General features: G+C 43.6%; 1 protein-coding gene across 2 annotated transcripts in view; it reads left to right on the forward strand.

The window, feature by feature from the left end:
• The first annotated feature begins 371 nt into the window (after window positions 1-371).
• LOC137435455 (secretagogin) overlaps window positions 372-23043 on the forward strand; it is a 125321-nt gene continuing 102649 nt past the window's right edge. The window contains exon 1 of one of the 2 annotated variants that reach the window (XM_068129244.2): window positions 372-541. In XM_068129244.2, the coding sequence (XP_067985345.1) occupies window positions 448-541 (94 nt within the window). In that variant the 5' untranslated portion in view covers window positions 372-447. The remainder of the gene's footprint in view (window positions 542-23043) is intronic. The other variant, XM_068129245.2, reaches the window with a different exon arrangement.

Here is a 23043-nt window from a genome sequence, read left to right on the forward strand (position 1 = left end):
TGGCGATATATACTACTTTGGTTCCTGACACTATAAACTAGCAAAAAATCACAACTAGGTGATGTTAACTCAGCTCTACACATGATGTCAAGAGCACGAATCTTAAGACAATCACATCCATGAGCTGCAGGAATCATCTAAGTCTTTCCAATGGATTTCGATGCCAAATGAATGAGGATATTATTTTCTTGATTGCTTTCAGATTCGTATGTTCCAAAGTCTTATTTACACCAGGTATAAAGTAGAAAGCTTTTCTGTCCATTAGGTGAAGCCATTATGCCATTGGCTGTGCTTTTGCCGCATTGATTTCATTTGACTAATGCACGCCTGTCCATAGGGCTTGTCCGTATTAATTTCGTTCCCCTGCATTCACTACTGTAGCTCTCCTCTTCCTGCAATACTGCAATCTTCTCTCTCTCTCTCGCTGTCTCTGTCTCTCTCATATCCATGTGCTCTCAAGGAGGAAAGGTGACCCCCGTGGGACTTCACGGAGTTAACTCCCAGAGCTTCTTGGAGATCTGGCGTCACTTTGATGTCGATGGTAATGACTTTTCTGAGCTATGTTATTGTGTTAATGCTGTTCAAAAACAAGGCGTAGGTAGGAATTGTTAAGTTCTAAAAATGTTATGTTTGGCTTTCAAACTTGAGAAGTGAGAAGAAAAACTTTTCCATAGGCTGGAATGATGGCTCATGATGCTTAGTACTACAAACCACAATCCAAAAGGAAGGTGAGAAGCTGAAAGTTCTGGAAAATACCAGGAAGGAGAGATCAGCGATTCGTCGTCTTCATTGTCCACTCTGTAGTAAATATGATCATCCATATCATGTGTGCAAACCATATCCATCTAAAAGTTGTAACCAAGTTCGTGCAATTTACAAAGAAACTGAAATGTATTTTCCCCATTTTTTTAAGCCACCTAAATATATTCTGTTTATCATGAACAACTGACCGAGGAACAGACAGACCCTGACATTCCCGGTCCCAAAATTTGTGGGGTCTGCGTATTCATAGTTGATATAAAATGCGACCTGCATCTTCATTCGTGGCCCTGTGTATCCTGTATTCACATTTAATAAAATGCGATCTGTTTCTACATTTGCGGCTCTGTGTACCCTGTATTCACGGTTGATATAAAATGCAACTTGCTTATACATTCGCTGCCCTGTGTACCATGTATTCACCATTGATATAAAATGTGACCTGCATCTTCATTGGCCCTGTGAACCCTGTATTTACGGTTGATAAAATGCAACCTGTTTCTACATTCGCTGCCCTGTGTACCATGTATTCACGGTTGATATAAAATGCGACCTGCATCTTCATTGGCCCTGTGAACTCTGTATTTACGGTTGATAAAATGCGTCCAGTTTCTACATTCGTGGCCCTGTGTACCCTGTATTTACGGTTGATATAAAATGCAACTTGCTTTTACATTCGCGGCCTTGTGTACCATGTATTCACAGTTGATATAAAATGCAACTTGCTTCTACATTCACTGCCCTGTGTACCATGTATTCACGGTTGATAAAATGCGACCTGTTTCTACATTCGCGGCACTGCGTACCATGTATTCACGGTTGATAAAATGCAACTTGCTTCTACATTCGCTGCCCTGTGTACCTCGCAGTGACGGTTGATAAAATGCAACTTGCTTCTACATTCGCGGCCATGTGTACCTGTATTCATGGTTGATAAAATGCAACTTGCCTCTACATTCGTGGCACTGTGTATCCTGTATTCACGGTTGATAAAATGCGACCTGCTTCTACATTCGCGGCACTGTGTACCCTCTATTCAGGGTAGATAAAATGCGACCTGCTTCTACATTTGCGGCACTGTGTACCCTCTATTCATGGTTGATAAAATGCGACCTGTTTCTACATTCGCGGCACTGTGTACCCTGTATTCACTGTTGATAAAATGCAACTTGCTTCTATCATTCGCTGCCCTGGGTACCCCGTATTCACGTTTGATAAAATGCGACCTGTTTCTACATTCACGGCCCTGTGTACCCTGTATTCAAGGTTGATAAAATGCAACTTGCTTCTACATTTGCGGCACTGTGTACCCTGTATTCACTGTTGATTAAATGCAACTTGCTTCTACATTCGCTGCCCTGTGTACCCCATATTCATGTTTGATAAAATGCGACCTGTTTCTACATTCACGGCCCTGTGTACCCTGTCTTCAAGGTTGATAAAATGCAACTTGCTTCTACATTCGTGGCACTGTGTACCCTGTATTCACTGTTGATAAAATGCGACCTGCTGCATTCGCGGCCCTTTGTACCCTGTATTCACAGTAGATAAAATGCGACCTGCTTCAACATTTGCGGCCCTGTGTACCTCGCAGTGACGGTTGATAAAATGCAACTTGCTTCTACATTCGCGGCCCTTTGTACTATGTATTCAGGGTAGATAAAATGCGACCTGTTTCTACATTTGCGGCCCTGTGTATCTCGCAGTGACGGTTGATAAAATGCAACTTGCTTCTACATTCGCGGCCATGTGTACCCCGTATTCGTGGTTGATAAAATGCAACTTGCCTCTACATTCGTGGCACTGTGTACCCTGTATTCACGGTTGATAAAATGTGACCTGCTTCTACATTCGCGGCACTGTGTACCCTGTATTCATTGTTGATAAAATGCAACTTGCTTCTATATTCGTGGCCCTTTGTACCCTCTATTCAGGGTAGATAAAATGCGACCTGCTTCAACATTCGCAGCCCTGTGTACCCTGTATTCACTGTTGATAAAATGCAACCTGCTTCTACATTCGCGGCCCTGTGTACCCCGTAGTGACGGTTGATAAAATGCAACTTGCTTCTACATTTGCGGCCCTGTGTACCCTGTATTCACTGTTCATAAAATCCAACTTGCTTCTACATTCGCGGCCCTGTGTACCCCATATTCGCGGTTGATAAAATGTAACATGCCTCTACATTCGCGGCCCTGTGTACCCTGTATTCACTGTTGATAAAATGCGACCTGCTTCTACATTCGCGGCCCTGTGTACCCCGTATTCGCGGTTGATAAAATGTAACATGCCTCTACATTCGCGGCACTGTGTACCCTGTATTCACTGTTAATAAAATGCGACCTGCTTCTACATTCGCGGCCCTGTGTACCCCATATTCACTGTTGATAAAATGCGACCTGCTTCATTCACGGCCCTTTGTGCCCTGTATTCAGGGTAGATAAAATGCGACCTGCTTCAACATTCGCGGCCCTGTGTACCTCGTAGTCACGGTTGATAAAATGCAACTTGCTTCTACATTTGCAGCCCTGTGTACCCCGTATTCGCGGTTGATGAAATGCGACTTGTTTCTACATTCGCAGCCCTGTGTACCCTGTCTTGACGGTTGATGAAATGCGACTTGTTTCTACATTCGCAGCCCTGTGTACCCCGTATTCACTGTTGATAAAATGCGACCTGCTTCTACATTCATGGCACAGTGTACCCTTTATTCACTGTTGATAAAATGTTCCTTTCTTCTACATTTGTGGCCCTGTGTACCCCGTATTCGCGGTTGATATAATGTAACATGCCTCTACATTCGCGGCCCTATGTACCCTGTATTCACTGTTGATAAAATGCAACATGCCTCGACATTCGCGGCACTGTGTACCCTGTATTCACTGTTGACAAAATGCGACCTGCTTCTACATTCGCGGCCCTCTGTACCCCGTATTCGCGGTTGATAAAATGCAACATGCCTCTACATTCACGGCACTGTGTACCCTGTATTCACTGTTGATAAAATGCGACCTGCTTCTACATTTGCGGCCCTGTGTACCCCGTATTCACGGTTGATAAAATGCAACTTGCCTCTACATTCGCGGCCCTGTGTACCCTGTATTGACGGTTGATAAAATGCAACATGCCTCTACATTCGCGGCACTGTGTACCCTGTATTCACTGTTGATAAAATGCGACCTGCTTCTTCATTCGCGGCCCTGTGTACCTCGTAGTCACGGTTGATAAAATGCAACCTGCTTCTACATTTGCGGCCCTGTGTACCCCGTATTCACGGTTGATAAAATGCAACTTGCCTCTACATTCGCGGCCCTGTGTACCCTGTATTGACGGTTGATGAAATGCGACTTGTTTCTACATTCGCGGCCCTGTGTAGCCCGTATTCACTGTTGATAAAATGCGACCTGCTTCTACATTCACGGCCCTTTGTACCTGTATTCAGGGTAGATAAAATGCGACCTGCTTCAACATTCGCGGCCCTGTGTACCTCGTAATCACGGTTGATAAAATGCAACTTGCTTCTACATTCGCGGCCCTGTGTCACGCGTATTGGTATGACTCCACCGGGATTCAAACCGATTCGAGTTCAATTAATGCTTCGCAGGCACAACATGCGCTGTCCCTCTGATAAAGGTTAAGCTAGATGGCCTTACTGCTGGCATGAGCTGGTGGACATTAAAGATCCCATGGGGTCTTTCATGAAGCGTGGACGATTTATCGCCGGCATCCTGAACTATTTACAAATTGCTGCATCTTCATTTGAAAGTCACGTCACACCTTGCCAGCCGGTTAGTGGAAAGCCTTGGCCGAAAATATCGTCCAGCCGTACCCTGAACTGATGTAAGTCTCACAACCTAGGTTCAAGTACCATATAGTCGTACATGTCTTTCCATTCTCTAACTACCTTAGAAATTCATATTCGAGTACATTAATGTGTTTGTGCTGCTAAGTGCACTTTGAGCTTTAGATCAATGTTAAAGATTTGCATTCATTTGAATTATCACTTTTTACCCGACATGAAAAGCGGGGTGAAGCAAGAATTGGCTCACTTTGTCCGTCTGTCTGTCTGTCTGGCAGTCAAACAAACATTCAAAATCATTCCATCATATAGGACACAAACAACAAGCATAAAAAACGAATTTAATGTATTAAATAGGTGGTGTAAAATACAGTGCATCAATGGCGGTAAACTTTTGAAAAAATAGGGTTGTTTTGTTTTTTTCTCCAGATTTCAAACTTTTATTTTATTTCAAAATAATCACCTACTTGCCTCTTCCAAAAACCTCCATTTTAGCAGTAATTGGACAAAAATTACGCAATTTTACTCCATCTAGCCCAATACAATCAAAGTTGCTACTCGCAATGTCAACATTGGGGAATATTGAGATTCAGACAAAATGGCGTCTTGCTCGGAAATATGAATTATTATCATGTTCAAAGCTTTTAAAAGACCCTTCCCATGTCCCTTTTCTCAAGACTTCATGAAGTAAGATGTTCTATGAACTCATCATGTAACATGTGTTTCATCTGCATCAAATTTCGACTATAAAATGGAGTTTCATTCTCAATTGTTGTTGATGTCTGTCCTGTGGTTATTGGCTGGACTTATGATTGAGCAATTACTTTTGACGCACAGGTTGTGGACGACTAGACAGGCTTATTCTCAGAGAATTATGTGCATTCACTTTTGAGTTGTCTATTATGTACGATTTTTGATACAATTGTCTTGCTTTGAAGACAGGGAGTCACATCATGGAATACAAGAGGCCGTTAAACTGGTTGTCTTATTTGTATTGCTTTAGTTGACTTTTGAATTCGAAGAAGGCCGCTCACATGAAAACATGCAAACCGTCTGGTCAATTTGTTTTAGTGCAGAGGCTGCTGACCAGACAGCGACCACATTCAGACAGCTGGCAGTGTAACCTGGAATCAAGGAACCTCCAAGACGACCAGACCACTTGCTACCTGTAGTCCAAGACGACCAGACCACTTGCTACCTGTAGTCCAGGCGGAAGATTAGAATCTATTTAGTGGGCCGGCTCTTTTTGAAGATTCACTTCTTTGTCTTTTTGAAGAAAATTTACTCTTTGTGAAGGACACCCCAGGATCTTTAACGTCCACCAACTAATGCCAGCATATAGGATTCCCAATTGATTCCTCGCCTTGCCTACGAAACACCAGGATGACAGTTTACAGCTGGGTTGAGATTCGAACCCTGGCTAGACAGCTTTTGGTGATTGCGCATATCTGTATACTATCTTGCCAGCCCTCTGTCTTATCTGAAAGCCTGTTTGTGTTCCTCTCAGAATCCCTGGCCCAGGATGCAGGGAAGCCAAATTCAATTCCCAAAACCATATGCTTGTCCATTGTCTACTAATGCATTAGTAATTCACATTAAATTAAATTGTCTACTAATGTCTTTGTCCGACATGTGATGTTTTTACAAGCTCTTCCATGAGACTTACATCACTGTAGAAAGTATAACGAATCTAAAACACAACATTATGGACTTTGAATTATGGACTATGAATACAGGTGCTTAAAGAGCTCATGATACCTTTTGAAAAGAGTTGGCCATTGTGTAGTTGCAGATCAGTTTTTCTGACCAAAGACTGCTTTATCTGACCCTCTGATTAATGAGACCCCAACTTCTGACTAATAAGGGTGGGAGACAGCACCAACCCCCAGCGTTTGTTACAGAAGAATATAAATACTGACGCTCAATTTTCATTCCCAGATTAACTGGTAATTCCAAGGGAGAAGAAATCAGACATACACACACACACACACACACACACACACACACACACACACACACACACACACACACACAAGTATAGATCAATAACGTGTCTGCCAACAACGTACAAACTCATGATGGGAATCATAACAGAAATGATATACCATCACCTACACAAGATGGAGGCCCAGAGGCAGAACAGAAGGGATGTAAAAGAGGATGCTGCGGAACGATAGACCACCTTCTACTAAACAAGGCCAAACTCAAAAATTGATAGACTACAGAAAAGCTTTTGATGGTGTCCCATATTCATGGATGATACAATGCATGCAATTGTACAAGATGAAGCCCCAAGTAATGAATCAAGCTGATAGAGAAAGCAATGGAGCCTTGGAATACCACATTTATATTAAAGCATTCGGAAGGAAAGATGGAAATACCAGGAGTGAAGATACGTCGAGGAATCTTCGAGGGAGACAGACTTTCACTCCACCTGTTTTACCTGGCCCTGAGCCCACTAAACAACCTCATTAATGAATAAGGACATTGATACAGTGATACACCCTGACATCAAATAAGAGAACATCCAAAGAGACAAAAAGGCTACGCATCTACTCTACATGGACAATTTAAAACACTTTGCACCAAACGACGAAAAATTGGCAGAACAACACAAATGAGTGAAGTACTCCGATGACATTCAAATGGAATTTGGCCTGAATAAGTGTACCAAGTGCACGTTCATGCAAGGTAGACCAACAAAAATGGGGAACATAAAAATTGACACAAATACAGCAATACAGGAGCTGGACAACAAAGCATCATCCAAATACCTCGGGGGTAGAAAAGGGCCACCAAATATGTGACAAACAAATGCGCAAAACAATTGCCAAAGAATACTTGGGTAGAACAAGGCTGATCCTGAAAACATACCTATCTCCAAGGAACAAAATCAAAGCCATAAACCAACTAACAATACTTCATTACAGCCGCGGAGTAATAAACTGGCCACAATCAGAAATCATTAAACTGGATATCAAAACGAGGAAACTCCTCACCATCCACAAAATGTTTTACAAAAATCAATGCATCCCGAGAATGTACCTGCCGAGATGAGAAGGAGGTAGCGGCCTGATGGAGTTCTCAACCAAGGGCACAGAATGACAACTGTAGGATTGGCTGAATATGTAAAAAGTGCAACAGATTACAGAATCCAATTTGTAGGCAAACACAAAGACAACAAACCAGAGAAGGTATCCCTAACCCATCTAGCAAAAAAATTGCAAATACAGGTGCGAATGGAAGATGTCACACAAGAAACCGAGTACAGCCCCAGCAATTGCAAAAAAGAAGAAAGAAAAACTGAAACGAAATATCAACAGATGTACACCAACAATTGGGAGGATGACAAAAGAGCAGGAAAATACAACAATAATTGGACAGAGTAGGGATAGACAAAGAAGACTCATTGGTCAGCTCAACTGGGACAGCGAACGAATCATAATAAATGCCAAAGATCAAGGACACTACACCAATGGATTAAAAAAGATGGCGGCACTGAGCCATTCGGACAAGTGTAGATAACAGAAAGTACTAGTCACCTGCTCTCGGGATGCAAAAAACTATTATCAGAACAACTTTACACACAACGCTACAACAAAGTATGCAAAGTGATTCATTGGCAAATCTGCAAAAATGTAAACATCCCAGTAACAGAAAACTCATGGAAACACGAACCAAGGGCAATCATTGAAAATGGGGACGTCATGCTCACGTACGACCTGATGATTCCATCGAGCGTGAACATAAAAAACAAGGCATTGCGTCCGGACATTGTACTCGGGAACAAAAAGGGAAAAACAACATTGATGATTGAGATATCAGCACCCAGCGATTTTGGCCTAAACGCAGAAATCAAAGAAAATGACCAAATACCAGAACCTCAAAAATGAGGTGAAGAGATCTTGGAAGCTGAAGAGCGTCGAAATTGTACCAGTGATAATTGGAGCAACAGGAGTGATGAAGAAGAACCTCACTGAGATTTTACAAACCATCCCCGGGAATATTACCACAAATGAACTACAACTGGAGACAATCCGGGGTTCGGTGACGATCCTGAAAAGAGAACTTGGAATAAAACTCTGAAAAAGTTAAAGTTTGGTCCATGAACTGTGATCCCTTACCGAAGAGGTGGAGACTTTGGGTCATGGGAGGACTCCGATTCACCTCCTGAAACACGCAAATGGAGAGAACAACCAAACACACATACACACACACACACACACACACACACACACACACACAAACACACACACACACACACACAAACACACACACACACACACATACACACACACATACACACACACACACACACACCTCACTTAGAAAGGCTAAAATATGTGTAAGCGATTATCCATCCATCTTCTTTCAATGTCTCTTTCATGGCCAAGAACAATGTAATTGCTGCTATAGATAATGCAGTAAATATGACAGAGGAGCTGGAGATCGTCCTCCATTACCTCATGGTGCATAAAATGTGACAGCACTTCCCAGACGATGCCACGGACAGTGAAGCATGTACTCTTACCTGCTTTAGCCCACTTGTCAAAAGGCTCTGGCATGTCTGATACCATACGTGCAGCAAAAAAGTGTTTCATTATTTTCTAGCTCAACAATGTGAATTTCTTTGTTCACATAATAATGTTTGTGGTTTGTTTTGGGGAGGGGTGGGAGAGGGAAGGGCTGGGGTTGGAATATGTGACATACAGTACATCACTGAAGACCCACTATCTTTTGTGCCATTCATGGCTATCTACATGTAACCTTCACAAAGTCACAACCACGTTCGTGTGTAGCATAAGGCTGCGGGTGGCATCATTGGCTAAGGGCGTGGCTGTGCCCGCTGATGCGACGCCCTCTGCTGGTTTGGGCGGGAATTTGTAATTAGTTCATGGTGCCAGCGATAGCTCGCCTACTCTTTACGAAGGACCCGTGGGATATTTAACATCCACCTACCAATGCTGGCAGACGGGACCCCAGTTTAACATCCATCCGAGAGATCACCCTGTGCCTGTGAACCACCAGGACGGCAGTTTATAGCGAGGTCTGGATTCGAACCCAGGCTAGATAGCTTAGAGGAAAGTGTACATACCTCGAAGCAATCATTTTGCTGCATGTTTGGTATCAGAAAATCAACATTATCTCCGTTCGTATATTCTTCGAACTAAAAATGTTAAATTGTTCTTATGAATCGTTACAAAGCGAAACTAATAAAAGCTTAAGAAACCCGTGAAATACCGGCGCCATTGTGACGTCATCACAGAAGTGGCAGCATATGAGTTGTAATGAATGGAACATATATTTACATTCCCATAAAACGCTCGTGAATGATCTCATTTCGAATGTTCAACTCGAGTACCCTCGATCATTAGAATGAATTAGCGCTGGAGTTTGGAGGTCACTTTTTAATTACGGTACTTTTATTACAGTTTCCCAAGAGTTTCGATTAATGGTCCTTTTACTTATAGTTCGATCTTCCCTTAATTATTACTCCAGTGTGACTTATTGTAGATTAGTCGTGCACGGCTCATTATTACTATTAGTGCTGCCTCCCTGGGTTTGGAGGTTACATTTTGATGATCGGTATGGGTGTCCTGTTGGGGACACATAAACGCCCCTCCCTTCATCCCCACGACAAAAACGATGCCTGACACCCCACCCCAGCCAGTGACTTAAAATGGCTGGACCATTGAAGGTCCGCATAGATTGTGGAGTAGACACGGACAAACGGCATGGGCACATTGTCCCAACATGGCCTTTAAATATTGAGCCAAATTATTTTCTGGTATTTAGCCCGTCCCCCGGGAGTTGGGGTTTGCAATCACCCCGATGTATCTGTCTGTCTGTCGGACTTTTCTTCTTTTTTTTTTACCATTTGACAATTCTCATCGATTTTTCAAACAATGCTTATGAGAATATGGGGAAGACAAATTAATAATTTTTGTCAAAAGGTCAAAGGTCAACATCACCGAAAATCATCAACTTTCATCCGATTGACCTGAAATTTCAATTTACCGTTTCAGCTTTTGTCATCAAATTTCAACAAAACTTTATCATGAGAAGGAGAAGACAAATTAATAATTGGGTCAAAAGGTCAAAGGTCAGCATCACATAAAATGGCCAATTTTCATTTGATTGACCTGAAATTTTTAAGGATTTGCATATTCGGTCATTTAATTGGTTCACCAATCAAAAGCTAGAAGCCGATTCTTTAGAGGTCAAAAGGTCAAGATCGCCTAAAATCGTCAATGTTTTTTTTTTTTTTTGGTATTTTCGTCATGTTTAGCATACTGAAGAAGAAGTCTGAATGCAAAGCGGACACGGACGGGCTTTGCATTTTCAAATGCTTTCTGGTTACTTTTGTTTTTGAAATCCTTCCAAGGTTGTGTGCAATCCTAGGTTGTTGCTCTGCTCGTCCACAGTCTAAGGTAGGGCATGTGGGTTGGAGCTTAGCATATGAACAACAATCTAATCTCGGCATCTCATCTGCTGGTATTGTAGGCATGTAGGCAAGCTATCGCTGGCATCCTAAACAAATGGCAAATTCCTGCCTTTTTCAGTGGGAAGGCAACGGCAAACCACCCAGTGTAATCCTTGCTTTTGTGCTGATTCTGCAACACTCAACCGGTCTTCCGACAAAACACCAGACGAAGACATGATATCATCTTGGAAGTGCTGTAACATTGTTATCCAGATAATAACACGCTTGTTCATTCGTCCATCTGTGTGTAACATTCCTTTCCACCAATTGGTTGGATGGCTCGCCTGACTCCACCCACAATTGTCCCCTGAAAAATCATATGGCCACCATGTTTGTACTTTGCGAAGCCAAAAACATCTTTGGCGCTGTCATATTCACAATCGCCATGCCCTTCCTATAAGTTTTCCCTTCAGTGTAAAACGGCCAAAGCGACTGTTAAAAGGATCATCAAATATCAAAGGTTGGAGCCAATAGTTGTCATTGGTCTTGTGAAGGCCACAGTATGTGTAGGCCTCGTGCTTCAGTCTTTAGGCATCAGGCCTCTGATGTCAGCCGATGGGTCAGTGCTATTGGAATCTATCCGAGCTACATAAACACGATGTATGCACATAGGCACTGGGAATGTTTTTGGGATCGAGGCAGAGCCAGAGGTCTATTTCCAGCTATTTTCTCTTAAACAACTCGCCCGGGGACCATAAAACCCACGTCATTATAAAAGTCTTTTCCCGAGGAGTTCCGGGAATCTCGAGTCATTGTGAAAGAAGACATCCGTCATTATTTACTTTCAACAATGAGTAGAAAGCAGACATCTATCTATAATTCCACTAATCTGTGTGTGTGTGTGTGTGTGTGTGTGTGTGTGTGTGTGTGTGTGTGTGTGTGTGTGTGTGTGTGTGTGTGTGTGTGTGTGTGTGTGTGTGTGTGTATGTGTGTATGTCTGTGTGTGTGTTTGTTTGTCTGTGACCGCTGTTTCTCGACAACCACGGGTCCGATATACTTGCAACTTGCCAGGTATATTGCTGGGGACCCGAGGATGTGCCTTTTCAAGGTTTGAAATTAATCGGACAAGTAGTTACCGAGCTATGTCCAAAAAACGATTCAACCAATCAGAGAGCAGCGAGCTATCACGTGTGCCGAACGTGGCGAACAGACTCTGCCTCGGACGGCACATTTGAGAGCGTATTCATTTATTTCACGTTGGCAAACTATGTTGGCGTTAAACTATGTTTTAAAACTAATTAAAACTAATTTGCGATTCATCGTAACTGCGATATGCGACCTTCCGGACAGTCAAATGAGGACGTCACTTCCGGACTTACGGATAGTCATAGTGACGCTGAACGTGGCGAGCAGACGCTGCCTCGGACGGCACATTTGAGAGCGTATTCATTTATTTGACGTTGCAATCTGTGTTGATTGTTGTAAGGTACGATCGATTGTAGTACATACATATTTATATTTTGTACATATTCATTACGGGCACGTCACGGGTACGGGTACGGTACGGGTACGGTTCCGGGTACGGTACGGTTACGGGTACGCCACGTACGGGCACGTCCTAGTATGACAAATGTCAAATACTTGGAAGATGTCTATAAATCCTGACAAATCTCACACTCTCACTACTTCACCGTGAAAGAACCAACTCCATGTACTTTCTAAACAATCCTCTTGAGGAAGTTCAGCCATTAAAACTCCTGGGTCTCATTTATCAGCCATGATCTTTCTAGGGCAAACCACATTTCAAAGTTGGCCTCCAAAGCCAGCCACCGACTGGGCATCCTCCGTCATACAAAGTCTTTCCTTAGCACACCTGAACTCCTATCCACCTACAAGGCCTTCATCTGCAGCTTGATGGAGTACTGCTCTACCCTCTGGACTGGCTCTCCTGCCTCACAGCTTGCTCAGCTTGATGCCGTGGAAACCAAGGCCTTCAATATTATTAGAATCCCCAATAATGAAGCTGAGTCTATGGGCCTGTCACTACGTCATCACAGACAGGTCGGTGGTCTCTCTGTCTTCTATCGCCTCCTTTCTGGTGTAGCACCCTCTGTTCTTTCCGTGCTTTGTTCCTCACCCCCAGGTTTCTACAGGGCGCACAGGGTCCACCATCAACACTTTTCTGATGAAACTACCTAAATCCAGGATCACTGCTCACCTCTACTTATTTGTTTCTGGTTTTTTCCCCCACCTGTGGAACGAACCTCAACATCCTCTTCAATCTCCTTCCTTCCTCTAAGTCTTCAGACAGCTGTTCACCACCATCTCTGATTTTACCCAATCCAAAACCCTGATCTTTTCTACCCTCATTAACCCTCCAGCCCCAATCCTCCTCCCAAATGTTCCTGAGAGTTTTCTTCTGTATCCATCTTTTTTCCCCCTCCATATTCCCCTGCTCCCCATTCCTCCCTATACTTGTTTGTCCAAGTCTGCCTATATTTTGTCATTCAAACTCTGCTGTTGGTGTTTCTCCCTTCTCTCTACTATTTATTTTGTCCTGTTGCATCCTGATCCGTTCAGTGTACTAGTTCTTCCACGAGCCTCGACTATTATCGAAAAAAACCCCCAAAAACCAAGTCGCCAATTTACGTCGTGGATGCGTACCTAAAAACTACAACGTTATATGAAACAACGTTATTCAGATACGATTTTATCATATACTGTACAGTGTACATAGCATAGTGTGTTAATGGGGGGATGCATTGCTTAAGAAACTAGAACGGTACTCATTAGAGAGCATACCTCCGCCTGGTTGGCCATATCACTCAATGGTGAAGAATCGCTTAAAAAATTCTACTATCTGGATCCGGATCCGGATCTTCACCAAAATCGAATCGATTCTTCCTTGTCACACACTCAACCTGTCCAACAAGTTTCGGCCAAATCCATCCATTATTTTTTTGAGATATCCTGCTATGTATCGTTTTTGGCCCAAGCACGCATTGGTGAAGAATCACTTAAATAATTAAATAATTCTCATATCCGGATCCATATTCAGATCTTCACCAAAATCGAATCTACTTGTCCTTGTGAGACACCCAACCTGTCCAACAAGTTTCGTCCAAATCCATCCATAACTTTTTGAGATATCCCGCTATGTATCGTTTTGGCCCGATCTCCCAATGGTGAAGAATCACTTTAAAAACTGAATATAGATTCGGATATGAGACGGAGGTTATGTTTTCACCCCTGTCTGTCTGTTTGTCCATTTGTCTGTTCGTTTGGATAGAGGTTATGTTTTCACCCGTGTCTGTCTGTGGATTCGGACGAAATTTGGCAGAGATGTAGCGTATGTCACAAGGACCAAATGATTAGATGTTGGTGAAGATCCGGATCCGGCTACTAGAATTTTTGTGATTCTTCACCATTGGGAGATCGGGCCAAAACGATACATAGCGGGATATATCAAAAAGTTATGGATGGATTTGGACGAAACTTGTTGGACAGGTTGGGTGTCTCACAAGGACAAGTAGATTCGATTCACCAAAATCTAATCATTTGGTCCTTGTGACATACGCTACATCTCTGCCAAATTTCGTCCGAATCCGTCCACAACGTTTTGAGATATTTTGTTCACAAACGGACAGACAAATGGACAGACAGACACGGGTGAAAACATAACCTCCATCCAAACGGACAGACAAATGGACAAACAGACAAACAGGGGTGAAAACATCACTCAAAAACCAATGCACTTAATGTGCTTATTTAGGAGTCGCGAAAGGAGTCGCGGAAGGCGAGCGAACGAGGCCATTCGTAGGGTTCGAAGATGGTTTATTGTAACAGCAAGATCCAGCACACTAAACTCGAACGGAAGTCAGCGCGCTTATATAAAGCCAAAAGCCCTCTTCGGAGGGCGTGGCTCCGGCAACCGCGCGTGCGTCACGTCCGCACAACCACAAGTCCAACAGGCCCGTGCACGTGTATTATGCCCAAATAAGGTAATCACATAAGGTAACCGCCACATGCGGTTACCTGCACATAAGGTAACCGCCACACTTATTTAATAAGTAAACGGGGAGGGAGAGCAATGGACACGAAATAATTTATTTCCATAATTTATTCACAAAGATATGCTTCCCAGGTATCGGACGAACGGCAGTACACTGCACTTAAAATGTTTGAATGACATTGACTAGCGTGACTTAAATCTACTACTGTATTGTCCTATAATGTGTTAACAACATTCTATCATAAATCGGCAACCTACTTATGCATCAAGAAAAAGATAATTGGTTTAGGGTCATTTATTGGCTCAAAAAGGGTGCTCATGGTCACTTGAGAGTTGCAATTCCATGGGGTTTCCACATATCTTGTAGCATTGTGGGTTGGACAGGTGATCATGATGGGCCATGACATGTTGTTGCCATGCTGTTGCTGTTTTGATTGTGGTTTCTGTGTTCGATGGGGGGAGTGGTTGAGAAGTTGTTGTGGTGGGGGGGGGTGTGGTGGGGGGTTTGAAGGCTTGTAGTAAGGAAGGGATGGAAGACTTAGAGTTGGGATGGGGAGGTTGAGGACTTGGGGTCAGTAGGTGGAGGTTGATGACTTGTGATTTGTGAAGGGGAAGGAAGGGGGCGGAGTTGAGGACTTTATTTTCTGTGAATCCCTACTAGTGTATAATAAGGTGTCACTCTCCCAAACACTTTGCAACAAATTTGGCCACTATCAGCAGAAATGTTGGCCCATTCCTCCAACAGACCAAGAGTGAATTCAGGGGTAGATTAGGGTCTGTTGGCTCTGGCCATCATGCAGCATTCCAATATGTACCAGAGTGGTTTGGTTGGGTTTTGATTGAGCCTCTGGGCTGCCCACTGCAGATTTTCAACGTTGTCTTCAAACCAATTATATTAGCAAACACATCGCCATGGCAACGTGCATTGTCATGATGTTAGATGTAACTTCAACAACACTCTTCGACATCACGACATCGACCGATATGCCTCCGCCCACATTATTACATCATTATAATACTTGTACCAAGTTTGCTTTAAATGCATTCAGTTGTTCTCAAGTTATCACAATTTTACCTGACATGACCACTGACATTTGACCTCTTGACACCAAAATTGAATCAGTTCATGTTTACATCGTTATACATACCTGTACTAAGTTTTAATTTAGATCCTTCAGCTGTTCACAAGTTATCACATTTTTACCTGACATGACCTCTGACCTTTGACCTCGGGACCCCAAAGTCGAATCAGTCTATTCGACCCCAAAGTCAAATCTTTACATCATTATACATATCTGCACCAAATTTGAATTAGATCCCTTTAGCCGTTCTCATGTTATAGACCTATTAGGGACTTTGACCTTTGACCCATTGACCACAAAATCTAATCAGTTAATCTTTACATCATTATACATACCTGTACCAAGTTTGAATTAGATCACTTCAGCCGTTCTCAAGTTATAGACCTATTACAGACTTTGACATTTGATCTCTTGACCCCAAAATCTAATCACTTCATCTTTACATCATTCTACATAAGTGTTCTAAATTTGGTCAGAATCTCATCACTGGTTCACAAGTTATCACGGTAACAGGATTTTCACCTAAAGCTACCTCTGACCTTTGGCCTTTGACCTCGTGACCCCAAAATCGAATCAGTTCATCTTTACCTCATTATACATACCAGCACCAAGTTTGACTAAGATCCCTTCAGCTGTTCTCAAGTTATCGCGGTAGCGAAAACCTATCATGGACGGACGGACGCACAGCCAGAGCCAGACGGACAAACTGAAAACATAATGCTCTGGCGACTTCGTCGGTCAGAATCTTCGTCGGCGGAGGCATAAAACCCCTCACTGTATTGCATCAACGCAAGGAATGCAACACTATCCTAAGTACATCAAAATACATCCAAAATTGCACACATAATGAAATGGGAGATCTCGCGAGATCTCGGAGACGGTGGGAGGGATTTTCGAAGCTCCACACGGTCTCCACGTTTGTCGAAGTTAAGTCTGTTCACAATTGTATTTTGTCGAAACTGTATTTATCTTTCGGTGTGTGAAGTTCTTGTGTGCAACTTTGGTTGTTTCTCGGTGTTTATCTTTCATAAATTGATCGTCTGTTTGCCGTGTCGCGAGCAAGGCCTTTGCCGCGTCGCGAACGATTTGAAATCGAAGTTAAGTGATTGTTCCCATTTGTATTTTCGTTAAAACTGTATTTATTTATGGTGTTGTACGTATATTGTGTCCCGACGAAGATTTTTCGGTGCAAATCTTTCATACCTGTATTGAAAATCGTGTTAATTCGTGTCGTGTCTTGAGGCCTTGTACAGTGTGCACTGTACAACCTTGAGGCTTTGTTTTTCTCTCAGCGGTCCGTCGTTTGTGATCCAATAACTTTCGTTCTCTGTATTCCCAGTCTTTTCACCCATAGTCTACTTCCTTGTGTAAATCTCAACTCAAAAAAAAAAAAAAAAAAAAAAAAAAAACATTTCCTTCTCTGTTCTCATTCGTTTATTCATTCTTATTCGTTCGTTCGTTCTTCGACCACGTGTTTCTCCCCCATTTCCCCAGATAGTTTTCACTCATTAACCTTCAATGTTTACACTTTCCCCTCAAGTTATGTATTCCGTCATATTTTATAACACCTTTTTCTTCTTCTTCTTTAAAAGGCTGCTTTCGACTTGCTCACCAAATCAATTCATCCCAAAAAAAATATCCATCTCCTATAGTGCCTTTTTTCTACATTCCCTAAACTCTCCTGCACTCCATCCTCCATCCAGCGTCCTTAAACGTATTTTTAACTCGCAGGTCACAAGAAACTCATTTTGCAATAAATGTTCGTTTCCCATAAATCTTACACTTTCAAAAATCCAATCTCACCCCTCCCCTCCAAATCTTCCCCATCACCCCTCCCCTCCAAATCTTCCCCATCACCCATCCCTTTCAAATCTCCCCCCTTGCCCCCTCCCTCCTAAACTACCCCCTCACCCCTCCCCTCCTAGACTCCTGCCTCACACCTCCCCTCCAAATCTCCACCATATCCCATCCCTTTCAAATCCCTCCCCTTGTCCCTTCCCTCCCAAACTCCCCCCTCACCCCTCCCCTTCAAATCTCCCCACCCTCATTGCTTCTCAATTTCCCCCCTCTCACTCCCCCTCCTCAAAGCGTCCTCCCCGCTTCTTCCCCCTTCAAACTCTCACCTCCATCTCCCCCAACCTTCTGCCTCGCTCTTCCCCCTCCTCAAATAACACCTCATTGTGGCTCACCCAATCACCATCAAACCTTTTGTCCGCCCCATCCTTCCCTTTCTCCGAGCTATTCTGAAATCTCTGACACACCTTCAACAGCTCTCCCAACCTCTTCCACCTCTTCCACATCTTACCCTACCCCTCCTCCCCCCTGTTCTGTATCTGATGCTCCCCCTTCCTCTTCATTAACGGTATGGACCTCAAACATCCGGGGCCTTCGTTCAAACTTAACTGATCTCTCCATACAGGTTGCTTCTGTCAAACCAGACGTGATCTGCTTAACAGAAACTTTCCTCCTTTATGATGTCTCTGATTCCATAGTATCTCTCCCGGGCTACTCCCTCCTCCGTCCGGTATGATAGACCTGAGCCTCGTCCTGGAGGCGGGGTTGCTATCTTTATCAAAAACTCTCTTCCTCACTCGCCCTGCACTGCACTCTCTCCACCTCACCCCCAGGAATACCTCTGGCTACGGCTTCCCCTTCGCTCCCACCTCTTGTTCATATGTGTGTTGTACCGTCCACCAAACAGTGATGACACCATCTACATCTCGCTGTCTGATGATATGGACCAACTTCTATCTACTCATCCCAACTCTCTCTTCCTCATATGTGGTGATTTCAACTGTCATCATGCCAGTTGGCTGGGTGTGGGTACCTCTCTCACCAGCCATGGCTCCTCAGCAAAGGACTTCTGTGACTCACTGGGACTGACACAATCTGTCAATTTCCCGACCCGGATCTCAGTCAACGGAACATCTTCTCTTCTGGACTTGGTTATGACTAACTTCCCTGAAAATGTCTGCTGCTCTTCTTCTGCTCCGATCGGATCATCTGATCATGTCCTTGTTAAAGTGGACATCTCTCTGACCATCCTCAGGGAGCCTGCTCAGCGTCGACGAGTCTGGCATTTCACTCAGGCCAACTGGCACGGTCTTCAAGCAGCCATCAATCATCTGGACTGGTCTCCCATCTCTACCACCTCTGACATCAACTCATCCTGGGAATTCTTCCAAAGTAAATTGCTCTCTCTCATGCACAGATTTATCCCATCTCGTCTTCAGTTGTCATACCCTTCCTCCCGTCCATGGTACACGGAATCTTGTGGTGAGGCTGTTGCCCAGAAACAACTTGCCTTCGTCTCCTGGAAAGCAAATCCAACGGAAGGAAATCTCATTTCCTTTCACAAAGCCCGAAACAAGTGTGTGTCCACCCTCAGGAGAGCCAGGAAACAATATCTCTCCGTTCTCAAGACCAAACTCTCTTATCTGTCTCCCTCTTCCAAATCCTGGTGGCGTCTGGTCAAATCCGTTTCTGGTGTTTGTTCCCCCTCCATCCCCTCCCTTACCTCAAACGGCTACACAGCTGACTCCGCACGTGAAAAAGCTGAATGCCTCAACTCTGTGTTTGCCTCTAAATCTTGTGTCCCAAACCCATCCCTCTCTGTACCCACCATACCCAGTCGTACCCTGCTGCTCCTGGACTCCGTGTCCTTTCCTCCTGACAAGGTGGAAAAGTTTCTGTCAACCCTCGACTCTGATTCTGCAACTGGACCCGACGGCATCAGCCCACGGGTCCTAAAATCCTGCTCTGCTGCTCTATCTCACCCTCTCTCTGTTCTCTTCACCCTCTCTTTTGCTCAAGGTCAACTGCCATCTGCTTGGAAATCAGCCAACATCACCGCTTTGCACAAAAAAGGTGCAAAAACAGATCCTAGCAACTACAGACCAATCAGCCTTCTCCCAATTATCAGCAAAGTCATGGAATCCATCATTGCTTCGGATATGAAATCTTTCCTCTTCTCCAATGGCTTGATCTCTGATCATCAATTTGGTTTCAGACCAGGTCACTCTACTCTGGACATGCTGCTTCTGCTGTCTCAACAATGGATGGAGGTCCTCAATGCCAAACAGGAAATTAGAGCTGTCTCCCTCGACATATCACGTGCCTTCGACATGGTCTGGCACCCCGCTCTGCTCACCAAACTCTCCTCCTTTGGTATCCATGGAAATCTCCACGCATGGCTGGCGGACTTCCTCTCTAGTCGTCGTCAACGTGTGGCCCTGAATGGGTTTCTCTCATCTCCTCTTCCTGTTCAGGCTGGAGTTCCCCAAGGCAGTGTTCTGGGCCCCGTGCTTTTTCTGGTCTTCATCAATGATCTCTCTGACTCTCTCGAAAATCCTCTCTATCTCTTTGCTGATGACTCCACTCTCTGCCGCTCCATTCCTCTTCCCTCAGATCGGCAGTCTGCTGCCTCCTCACTCTCTGAAGACCTGGACAAAATCACAGACTGGTCAAACAAGTGGAACATGTCTTTCAATCCTGACAAATCTCACACTCTTACTATGTCTCTCCGAAAAGATCGACTGGACAACCCTCCCATCTACTTTCTCAACAATCCTCTCCAAGAAGTTCTGTCGCTCAAGATTTTGGGTCTCACTATCTGCCATGATCTTTCTTGGGAAAACCACATTTCCAAGCTGGCCTCCAAAGCCAGTCGCCGACTGGGCATCCTCCGTCGTGCGAAGTCCTTCCTCGGCACACCTGAGCTCCTCACCACATACAAGGCTTTCATCCGCAGCTCAATGGAATACTGTTCTCCCCTATGGGCCGGTGCTCCTGCCTCACACCTAGCTCGGCTTCACGCTGTTGAAACCAAAGCTTTCAGAATTATTGGAATCTCCCGTGATGAAGCTATCTCTGAGGGCCTTTCACTCACTCACCGCAGGCAGGTAGGTGGTCTTTCTGTCTTCTACCGACTCCTCTCCGGCCTTGCACCCCCAGCTCTCTCTGTGCTCTGTCCCCCAAATATTCCTACAGGTCGCACAAGATCTGCCAGTAACCCTCTGATGGTTAAACTGCCGAAATCTCGGCTCTCTGCTCACCTTCACTCTTTCATTCCTCTTTTCTCCCGCCTCTGGAACAAACTCCCTCACTCCCTTCAATCCCACTCCTCCCTCCAGGTCTTTAAAACAGCTGTTCACCACCATCTCTTATCTTCCCCCATCCAAAACCTTGATCTTTTCTACCCCCGCTAATTCACCCCAGATCCACCTTGTTTGAAATTCCAACTTCTTTCCTGGAAGTCCTGGCAGTGTCCATATGTTTTATACCTCTCCCACCGCCCCCTTCCCATGCCCCCCCCCCCAAAGCCCTCGCCCTCTCTCAGATCTCTCGATGTCTCCATGTCTCTCGGTCCCTGCTCTCAAATGTTGTGTTTGTGTCCTTCCCCCTCTCAGTAGTGTAATAATGTTGCTTCTGGGACACCTCCGTTTAACATGTGAAATCCCTATCTAATGTCATTTACCCCCTTGTCTTTTTCAAAAATCATAAACACCTCTATTTCTCCCACCCTCATCTTTATGAACCTTTTGTCTGTAGTACCTATCCTTAATGTTGTTCATTAGACCACTCAAACACTACAAATATTTGTTTTCTCTTATAGACCTATCATCCTTCTTCTACATATCATCTGGCAGATTAATCTTTGACCCACTCAAACATTGACCCATTCACTTCCATATTAATTCTTTCCCTCCCTCATTGCCCCTAAACACCTATATTTCTCTCACCCTGTTCTTTACGAACCTTCTAACCTTTTGACATGTTATCCTTATTCATTAGACCACTTAAACACCTGTGATCCTTCTGACCTCATGGACCTTTTAACCTTTTACTCTTAATATCATCTGGTGAATATAACCCACTCAAACAACGACCCTACAAATATTTGTTTATGCGTGGGAAATAATTTAATTCTCCTACAACTCTCTTCACCATCTAATATATTAACAAAAAATATGTTTGAGTTTGGTTCTTTATTAAGATATTTTAACTGAGCTAAGATAAAATGGTAAACCTCCCTCAATGTTCTTGTTTGAGCGCCTCCAGTGCCACATACCATTTTTGGTAAGCCCCGCCCACTTTTTGGTAAACCACGCCCATTTTTTACTAAGCCCCGCCCACTTTTTGTTAAACCACGCCCACTTTTTACTAAGCCCCGCCCACTTTTGCTAAGCTCCTCCCACTTTTGCTAAGTCCCACCCACTTTATAAACTCTTCAGCATTGTATCATTTCCAGGTAATACATTACATCATTTTCAGGGAATTTCCATCACATCATTTCCAGTTAAGACACGCCCAGGGAATTTCCACAGGAAGACACACCCAGTCCTTATAAAAGGCACCGACCACACAGGCTTTTTCAAACACGCTTTCTGCTTCACTTGAGAATGGACTACTATGCCGAAATGGAATGGGATAACTTTGCTATTCCATGGAGTCCTACTACCTGTGTAGAACTCAACCTTCAGATTGATGAACTGGACTCGAACCTCTTATCAATGGAGGTAAGTTTGTTTATTTATTTATTTATTTATTTAATTTTTTTTTTTTTTTTTTTTTTTTTTTAAGATGAGACTCGTGTAAGAGTTAACAAAGTTTATTTTAATATTCATAGAGCTTGATTTATACAAATAAAAAATATTGTATTAAATTAATACATTGTTATTTTCTTTCACAGGAAATTGTATCTGAGATACGAAATGAAAATTCTGCTTTTAACACAACTTGGGATGAAGTTATTTTTTTGTTTGAAGACATTTTGAACAACCAAGACCCCCAGAACGAGTTCTACCTTGATGACCCAGCCAAAGAGTTATACCTTGGAGATCCACAAAATCCTGAAAAAGAGTTTTACCATGATGATACTTGTTGTGAGTTATCAAAACAAAACCCACTGAACAAGTTCTACCTTGATGAGCCAGAATACAAGTCATACATTGGAGACCCACAAATT

Source organism: Myxine glutinosa, chromosome 9 (genome assembly GCF_964187855.1).
Source record: "Myxine glutinosa chromosome 9, kmMyxGlut1.1, whole genome shotgun sequence".
Lineage (NCBI taxonomy): Eukaryota > Metazoa > Chordata > Myxini > Myxiniformes > Myxinidae > Myxine > Myxine glutinosa.